The sequence below is a fragment of the Gavialis gangeticus genome, unplaced genomic scaffold (assembly GCF_001723915.1).
Source record: "Gavialis gangeticus isolate Ggan-Ray unplaced genomic scaffold, GavGan_comp1, whole genome shotgun sequence".
NCBI classification, from domain to species: Eukaryota; Metazoa; Chordata; order Crocodylia; family Gavialidae; genus Gavialis; species Gavialis gangeticus.
Genome location: NW_017728992.1, coordinates 87,686,596 through 87,696,395, shown reverse-complemented (window position 1 = coordinate 87,696,395; position 9,800 = coordinate 87,686,596). Strand labels below are relative to the sequence as shown.

At 50.4% G+C, this 9,800-nt stretch overlaps 1 protein-coding gene across 4 annotated transcripts in view; it reads left to right on the top strand.

Annotated features, from left to right (window-relative positions):
* The first annotated feature begins 9,591 nt into the window (after window positions 1-9,591).
* PRELID3A (PRELI domain containing 3A) overlaps window positions 9,592-9,800 on the top strand; it is a 12,853-nt gene continuing 12,644 nt past the window's right edge. The window contains exon 1 of one of the 4 annotated variants that reach the window (XM_019525102.1): window positions 9,592-9,707. In XM_019525102.1, coding sequence (XP_019380647.1) covers window positions 9,676-9,707 — 32 coding nt within the window. In that variant the 5' untranslated portion in view covers window positions 9,592-9,675. The remainder of the gene's footprint in view (window positions 9,708-9,800) is intronic. The other 3 variants (XM_019525111.1, XM_019525087.1, XM_019525094.1) reach the window with 3 other exon arrangements.

Sequence of the window (9,800 nt, the reverse complement as noted above, 5' to 3'; positions counted from 1 at the left end):
CCCACACACACACGCTCCCCAGCCCCCCAGGGACTTCCCAGCCTTTCTTACAGTCCAACTAGTACAAACTGTCTAGTGGGCTGAGGACCAGGGCTCCATGATTGCACACTGGGTAGAAGGCAGCAAGGTAGAGATGCACCTTTTAGACTAACTAAATAGACCTATAGAGAGTGCCAGTTTGCATGAGTTCACTTCCTCAGATGCTGTGGAAGGACAGCACGTGTGCTGCCTCTGTGCAGGTTGGAGTTGCCTCTGTGGAGGACCAGGATTCCCCGATCCCCGTTCATCTGATAGACCAACTAAATAAGCTCTAGAGCAGTGGTCTCCAACTTTTAAAGTAGGAGATCACCTTTGGCATTTAAAAGCAACCCAAGATCTGCTGTGCAGCACTGCCCCTCCCCCCCGGCAAACAAGTCCATGGGTATAGAAGAGGGGTGCAGATTGAGGCAGAAAAAATTATTTGGGGGTGCACCTCCCCAGCTGGTAGGTCCCACCCTGCCGGGGCCCCACTCGACTGACCCCTGCTCCTGCCTCTGCGGCACTGTCCCTTACCCTGGGGCCTCAATCTAGCCCCTGCCCCTTTTGTCCCCCATGGACTGACCTGCTGGGCTGGGGTGCTTGCATGCGTGAACGCAGACACTCAGTCCCCCCCACCTCAGCCTCGGATCAACTCCAAGAGGCTCTGAGATCTACCTGCTTTCACAAGTTTACTTCCTCGGATGCTATGGGAGGACTGCACATGCACAGCTCTAGTGTGGCTCCCCCCAGGCACTGTCCAGCCTTTATTGCAGCTCCTCTAGTGCAGCTTGTTTGGAGGACCAGGACTTCCTGATTGTGATGCACCTTATAGACTAACTAAATAAGACCCTACAGAGAGTACCAGTTTTCATGTTGTAGAAGGACAGCACAGAGCCATGTATACAGTGGTGTGAGCAATTCATACACAAAAGGCAGGGAAACGAAGAGAAAGAGACTTCTTGTGTACCCCTTTTGTATTCAAGTCACTCACGCCACTTCATATACTGCTCTGTGGTGGCCTTTCAGGGTGTCTAATGAAACAAGCTCATCCAGACTTGTGTTTTCCATAGGTCTTAGTCTATGAGGTACATCTCTACCCTGCCTTCTGCCTGACTTGGGAGGGCTGGGGCTAGCTGCTGCCTCTTGAAAACCAGGGGAGGAAATTATAAGACCCCCAAAATGATTCTTAAAAAAACCCCTCATACTTTGTAAGCTATTGGTACAGACTTGTCCCTAACTTGGATATTTGAACATCTGGAATGGGCCATACTCAGCCATGGGCAGATGCAGGATTTTGAAAAGGAGGGGACATGGTGAGGTGCATCATCTCATTCAACATGATGCACGTTTTTGTTTCTAGTTAAACCAGGAGCTGTTCTAACAATGGGGGCCTCCGTTCTGAAGACATAAGCAGAAACAAATGCAACTATTGATGAGGAAAAGTACTGGAGCAAGCGAAAATAAAGTTAAGCCATAATAAGGAGCATAAGTAAAGGCCGAAAAACAAAGGGGCCTTGAGATAAAACTTATTGGGAGACAGCTAGAGAAAACATGTTTAGTCTAGCAGGGCTCCAGGGTGATTTATTGTCAGACTGCCAAGAATGTATTAAGGGGGAAGACTTCTGTGTGTCTTTTTCTCACAAGTATATAACAGTCTGGACTCTGCAGCTGCAGAGAATTAGCTGCCCTTGCTTCTTCTCCCGTGGCCATGTAAAATAAAGTAAAGCGCTCTGTTAGCCAAGCAGTGATCCTGTCGTGATTTCCACATCATCTTGGGGGCTCAGTCCAGGATGTGTCCTTACACAGACCGCCCTGGGTAGGACTCTCATCTCGGCTCTTCAACTCCATCGCTCTGAGAAGGCTCTCCTCGACCCAGTTCTTTGGCTCTGTGGACACTCCAGACCCTAATCTGTTATTTGCCTGTTTGGCTCTGAAGGAAAAGTCCCTGGCCAGGGTGAGTACCTGTCTGTTTTGGTGTCTGTAAGTCCTAGGCATGACAATGGGTAGTGGGACCTCTAAGGTCCCGCAGCGGGATCCCGCCCAGTTCATGCATTTAAAATACAGGCCCTAGTCAACTCAATACCTAGCAAAATGGAATCAATATACCAATGATGACCCTAAGTTACGCTTGCCCTTAGATGGGTCCTGGGATCATTAAATTCTCAAACACCTCTGTGGAAATTTGGAAAGCAAGCACCCCGTTAAAATGGAAGCCTGGTACCTATGGGAAGATGAGTCTGAAAAGCGCCATAAGTGCTCCCTTATGGCTTCCTACAAGGAGAATGAGGAAAAATTTAAGAAACAGATTGATCACCTTCAGACTCCCCAATCAGATTCACTCTTCAGAATCGCCACAATGCTACCACCAACATAGACACAAAGGGAGCCACCGTAAGAAAGATTACTACTCACCGGGTCAGAAACCTTGCTGCGGCGCAGTATCCTCTCCAAGAGTACCCTGTGCTGGGGGAGGCAATCTGTGGTAGTCCACGTCCCCTTCTCACCCTCATAAATCATTTCCTGGTCAACTACTTTCCCTAAGCTCCTTGAAGACCTTACCAGTTTTGCTCAAAAGCTTAAAACCCTTTTTGAGGTCTATAAGCCAACTTATGGTGACATTCAGATGCTCCTCAGTGGTTTTCTCACTGGAGACCAAAGGGACACCCTCCTCAAAGCCAGTCTGCGGGACCTCTATAAACAGGTCCTAGATGCTGTCCCTAAGGTTTCCCCGCAAAAGACAGACTGGTCCAAAATTTCTATGTGTAAACAGAAGCTAGAAGAACACCCTTCCAATTACTATTCTCCCCTAATCCAAGTCTTTAAGGCACATTCTGGCAATGAAGACCCAGAAGCTAATCTCTCTGCCGTGATCATCCAAACCTTTGTTTTAGGGCTGTTACCAAAGATTTCTGAGCCCCTGCAGACCGCTGTAATAAGATGGGGAGCTAAACGCATCACCGAAATTCTGGCTGCTGCCACTCATTTCTATATTAAAGTTCAGCAGCAAAAATCAAAGGCTCAGGAAAAATTGATGGCTCTGCAAATCAGAGACCTTCAAGGTGATACCGGACCCTGGCGCTCTACTGGACCGTTTCGCTTGACCCGGCCACCCGGTCCCTTTGACATTCCTAATGATGTCTGTCGCTACTGCAAACAGAAAGGTCACTGGAAGAATGGTAGATCCCAGGGGCCCCCGCTCTCAGCTAGTGCCCCTCCGTTTCAGCCAGGCGCCCGCCAAGCTCCACCACCTGGACCGGCACTTCTCCAGTCCTTCGAAGGTGAAGATCAGTGTTAGGACAGCTGAGAAAACCCAGAGACTCTAGCCCCTTTGCTTTCTACCCTTTCTGATGCTACAATACCTGTTACTGTGGGAAAACAGACTGTTCCCTTTCCTATTGATACCGGTGCTTCTTTGTCTATGCTTAGCTCTGATTTTGTTTCTAAGGTTCCCATTTCTGATAAAGTAATCACCGCTATAGGTATTGGGGATCAATCTATTGACCACCCTGTTACGCAGCTGCTCTCGTTTACCTGAGGTCCCCTTACTGAGCAACATGCCTTTTTGTTAAGTCCTTGTGCTTCTGTAAACCTGCTGGGGCGAGACCTCCTGTGCAAGTTACGAGCCACTGTTCATTGTTCTCTGGATGGGGTTTTCCTCTCATTACCCCAGACCCAAATTCCTGCCTTGATGATGACGCTAATGGAACAGGAACCCAAGCCCAATTCTTCCTCGTTGCAACAGGAACTATTGGCTCACTTTCCTGAGTCCTTTTGGACTCCACAACCAATGTGGGGCTTCTTAAGAGTGCCATCCCAGTTTCTATCAAGGTTAAACCAGGAGTGTCTCCCCCATCAGTCCTGCAATACCCGCTGTCGGCTGCTACCTCTCAAGGCATTGCACCTGTCATACAAGGGCTCCTAGAGCAAGGAGTTCTTGCACCTACTCACTCCAGCTGTAATACCCCAATCCTGCCGGTCCACAAACCAGGGAAATTCACCCCTGAAGGATTGCCTGTTTATCGGTTCGTTCAAGATTTGTGTATTATTAACAATTTTGTGGTTTCTTTGACAGCTGTGGTGCCCAACCCTGCCACTATTCTTTCTCGGATACCTGCTTCTGCCTCTTGGTCTTCTGTAGTGGATCTCTGTAATGCTTTTTTTTTCTATACCAATTCACTCTGATTCTCAGTATCTTTTTGCTTTTACTTATCAGGGCTGGCAGTATACCTTCACCTGTCTGCCTCAAGGTTTCCGTGACTCACTCACCATATACAGCCAACTTCTCAAGTCTGACCTTGATACAGTCCAGCTGCCTCATGATCCTGTGCTTGTTCAGTATGTAGATGATTTGCTCCTCTGCTCTGACACCCTCCCTCATTGCCAAGCTGATTCTGTTGCCCTTTTAGAACAACTTGCAGCGCCGGGCCACAAAGCCTCCCGCTCTAAGCTCCAATTCTGTCGGGCTTCCATTACCTACCTGGGCTATACTATTTCTCACGGCACCCGTCACCTGTCTCCTGATCGCCTTTCTGCTATCCTTTCTCTGCCTCGCCCACAGACTAAACAAACACCAGCTCCATGATTTCCTAGGTGCTGTGAACTACTGCCGACAGCGCATTCCCAATTACTCTGGACTTTCCAGACCTCTTACCCTTCTCACCCGTGACTCTTCCCCTGATTCACTACCCTGGGATGAAAGCCATTAAACTGCCTTCTGCCAGCTCAAGCAAGCCCTTTCCTCTTCTCCTGCTCTCGGTTTGCCTGACTATTCTAAGCTGTTTACTCTTTTTTGTCATGAACACCAAGGCACTGCTTTTGGTGTTTTAACTCAGCCTTTTGGGCCTTCCCCGCACCGTCCCATTGCTTATTATAGTGCCTCCCTTGATCCAGTTGCTTCTGGATTTCCCCCTTACCTCCGTGCTGTTGCTGCTGCTGCCCTGCTGGTTTCTAAAACTGATAACCTTGTTCTTGGACACCCCCTTACTGCTGCTGTCCCTCACGCTGTCCTCCTAGCGGCAGACCACGTGACCCTTGTTTGCTGTGACCCCCTCAATCCTGCCTCTCTTTTACCTTCACCCTCTGATGGTCAACCCCATGACTGTACCCAGCTTGTGGATTTTGTTTCTCTTCCCCATCCTGATCTTTCTGATACCCCTCTGACTAACCCCAGCCTCGTTCTTTACGTTGATGGCTCCTGTTTTTGAGATAGTCATGGTGTTCTCCAAGCTGGTTATGCTGTCTGTTCTGACCACTCTGTCATTGAATCTGCTCCTCTTTCTGTTTCTAGTGCTCAGGCCACTGAACTCATTGCTCTCACTTGTGCCTGCCACCTTGCCACTGAACAATCTGCTAATATCTATACCGACTCTCGCTATGCTTTTGATGTCTGCCACTCCTTTGGGCAGATCTGGAAGCAGCGAGGTTTCCTTACATCTGCTGGAACTCGCATTTCCCATCGTCCCCTTATTACTGCTCTCCTGGATGCTATTCTTCCCTCTGCCCTTGGTGTCCTATGGTGCAAAGCGCACACTGTTGCTGATGATCCTGTGTCTCTGGGAAATAACAGGGCAGATGCTGTGGCCAAGACCGCCGCCTTGTTGGAACTCTCGGCTCCAGTCCTTCAGGCCGCTCTCTACCTCTCTTCCCCTGTCTCCCCTGACCTCCCCTCCCTCCAGGATGCCGCCCCGGACACTGAAAAGGACACCTGGATTTCTGCAGGCTGCTCCCTCACTGATTCTTTGTGGCGACACCCATTTGGCCGCCTTGTAACTCCCCGGGCCCTGTTGTCCCCCTTAGCCCAAATGGCCCACTCAGTGGCCCACTCGGCCAAAGGGGGGATGATGGCCAAGATAGACCATCATTGGTATGCCCCAGGTTTTTCTGCGGCACAACCCTGGCTGACCACCCCACCAGCCACACACATGCCACAGGCCTTTGGGCCATTATCCCTTCTCCTACCTCCAGATGGACTTTATTGAGCTGCCCAGGTATGGACCCTGGAAATATGTGCTGGTCATTGTCTGCCTTTTCAGTGGCTGGCCTGAGGCATACCCTTGCCAACGAGCTGATGCTCTCACTGTGGCCAAGAAACTTCTTTTTGACCTGGTGCCCCACTTCAGTCTACCCCTCTCCCTGAACTCAGACTGAGGCCCTCATTTTATTGTCCAGGTGGTCCAACATGTTTGCAAGACCTTTTCCATCCGATTCCAACTCCACACCCCAAATCATCCTGAGTGGAGGTAAAGTGGAACGAAAAAACTTCGATATTAAGCTTCGCCTGGTGAAGACCTGTGAACATATTGGTTTAAAGTGGCCAGAATCCCTTCCCTTGGTTCTTTTCCAAATCCAAAACTCTGTTCAGAGATCCTTGGGTCTGACCCCTTTTGAGATTGTTATGGGTCGACCCATGAGGGGACTCGCTGCTCCTCCACCCCAACATCTGACTCATCTACATGATTCTCTATTAACCTATTGCCAAGGGCTCACCAAGGCCCTCAAGGTTATCTCATTGCAGGTTAAAGCCACAGTATCACATCAGTCTCTAGATGGCGACTCGGTTATCAATCTGGTCCAACAGGAGATTGGATCTTGATTAAGGTCCACCAGAGGAAGGACTGCCTGCAGCCTCGGAGGAAGGGGCATTTTCAGGTCCTGCTGACCACCCCAACTGCTGTAAAGGTTGCTGAGGTTTCTGCTTGACTCCATACCTCCCACTGCAAAAAGGTATCTGCCCCGACGGGGTGGAAGATTTCTCTCACCAGCGACACCTCCTTGAAGATCCAGAGGGTTCCTGTGAGTGAAGATCAGACAACGAAGTCTCAAAGATAGCCTACCCAGCTAGCCAAGCTTCATTTGAAGCTATGAACTTTAGTTCTGTGTGCTAATATACTTTAGTAATATTAGTGTGAATAGCACTAACCTGTGGGAAAATTGCAGATAATTGCATAGATTTAGAAACTCCCCAGGGACTGATGCTGTTTTATATTTTTGTGATTCATGTTGTGTTATCAGTAGTGTGCTGGAGACCGAAGTTTTACTCAAAGAAAGTTCCTTGGAGTTCCAAGAGATAGCTGCATTGGGATAGCGCTCGGGCAGGCCCTAAGGTGTTGTCCCTTCTTTTGCTTTGCCTCTTGCTAAGGGTTCCAGTTGAGGCATGGGAACAAAACAGTGTTGTATTCTTGGGACAGAGCATTGCTCATGCAGGAAAACTTACAAATTGCTGGGTATGCATACATGGGCCCACACACCCAACCAAGGGAATCCCAATGCTTAGGGTGCTGATCCCGCTTGAGGTTTGGGGAACTGACTCCAATACCAGCTTTGTCAGGTTCCCCACCCCCCGGATCTAGAAACCAGCTGTCAATACCTATGTGGTGGAAAGCGGCTTGAGACAGTTGGAAATTGTCCTCAGGGCTAGAAGCGGTCCTCTGTTATAAGTTTAATAGGACAGGAAGGACCGGGGAGGCTGGCTACTTTGTAGAGCATTACCCCAGATGCAAGGTGACCTTCACCTGGCCATGGACTGAGAAAAGAGGAAAGTGTCAGGAGAGTTTCAGTCCCATTTTTGTGATGGGGCGCTCATTGCTATCTTTATACCCTCAGATAGGAACTATAGTGTGATGTCTAGTTTAGTGCTCGATGGCTTTGATTTTCATGTGGCGTTAGGTCCTGTTTTCTGTAACCAATCAATATCTCCCCCCAGAATGGTGGAAAGCCAACGTGCCCCTTCCTACACCCTACAGGTCAATCGAAAATGTTGGGAGGGAAACGCCCTGTAGGGATCTTAGTACTGCAGCAGCTCCTGGTTTGTACTGGCTGTGTGGGGATGATGCCCATAAGACTCTACCGTGGAATTGGGTCGGCACCTGTACCTTGGGCAGAGTCGTCCCGACGTTTGACTTGCAGTCTAGCCTCTCATGGCATGAAGTGTGTAACTTCCCGCCTGGCTTGCCCAGACATTGGCGTGCAGTTGAGAACCTGTTGGTTCTCTGACACACGGAGTTTCACCAATTTACCAGGGCCTTCCTCCCTTGGTTAGGGGTAGCTGAATTAGAAAAAGCCATTATAAATATTTCGGGAGTCATGGAGAACTTTATCAATGCTAGTGCCAACGCTTTGGGAGCTCTCAATGATGAGATTACCCAGGTGGGCAAGTAGCTGTTGAAAATCGTATGGCCCTGGACTGTCTCCTAGCTGCCCAAGGGGGTACATGTGGTTGTGAACCACGTGCTGCACCTGGATAGATCAGCACCAACGAGTGCAGGGGGATCTCCGTACCGTAAGAAAGCAGTTGCAAGTGATTCATGCTGTTGGCGAAGAGAAATTCTTTGATTGCTGGGGTTGGCTGCCAAATTTAGGGGGATGGGTGAAATCCCTGTTGAAGTGGTGCATTATTTTTGCTGTTTTTATTATCTAAATGATTTTGTGCTGTTCACGCCTTTGCTTAGCAAAAACTGCCCAAAGTGTTTCTAAGTTGTCTGCTACTGAGTTGCAGATGACGGTGCTTAGAGAAGTGGCCTACAAGTGTTAGCGTCAAGAGGTCAAAGGTCTTATGGACATAGAGATGTAAGCACAAGTGCTTACAAGGGGGGAGATGATGAGGAAAAGTACTGGGACAAGTGAAAATAAAGTTAAGCCATAATAAGGAGCATAAGTAAAGTCCGAAAAACAAAGGGGCCTTGAGATAAAACTTATCGGGAGACAGCTAGAGAAAATACGTTTAGTCTAGCAGGGCTCCAGGGTGATGTATTGTCAGACTGCCAAGAATGTATTAAGGGACAGACTTCTGTGTGTCTTGTTCTCACAAGTATGTAAGAGTCTGGACTCCGCAGCTGCAGAGAATTAGCTGCCCTTGCTTCTTCTCCTGTGACCATGTAAAATTAAGTAAAGTGCTCTGTTAGCCAAGCAGCGATCCTGTCGTGATTTCCACATCACTATCAGAACAAGCAGGGATTTGCTGGATTACACATACAGTTTTAATACCATCAGCTAGGCAAAAACCCTCCGAAGATGCTGTGCCAGGCAGCTGGCTTTGAAGTGGGGGTGGAGCAGGAATCAAAGGAGGGCACTACACTGCCCCGCCAGGACCCACCCCTGTACTCAGCCTGAAGTGGGTTCCTTATTGCCGGTGCTGGGCTTTACACAACCAGGGCCGGTCAGAATTTGATCTCACGTCTCCTGACTCGCGACGATGTAAGAGGACATGAGGTCTCGGGGACTCGGCCTCGGATAAGCAGCGGGGGTCATGGAGAATCCACAGCCTTTCGCTGCACGAAGCAGGTTTTGCGAAGGGAACGGGGAACAAGGAACGAGCTGTGGGTATTGGCAGCAGCGGAGACCGGGCCACGACCCGAAGGGGCGCCCAGAGGACAGGCCGGGCCGCGTGACGTAGACGCGCAGTCGCGTGACGCCGCAATGCGCGGGGGCGGGGGGGTGAGTGACGCGGAGGGCGGAATCAGGGGAGGAGGCGCTGCAGTGACGCACTCAGGGTGAGGGGCCGGGGGGACAACGCCGGCGTGACGCACCCGGGAGACCGCTGGGGGCTCGCTCTCATTGGTTGGCGCTCGCGACGCCCCGCCCCCGCGCCCAGCCGGCCGGAGCCGGGGCCGGAGCTGGGGCCGCCATTGCCATCGGGACGGCGGCGGCACGAGCAGCGCCATGAAGATCTGGAGCTCGGAGCATGTGTTTGGGTGAGCGGCGTGGGGGCGGTTCGTGTGACAAGCCAGGGGCGGCCCCCGCGGCGGGGCCACGTGCGGAATGAGCCGGGGCGTGGGCTGGATGCT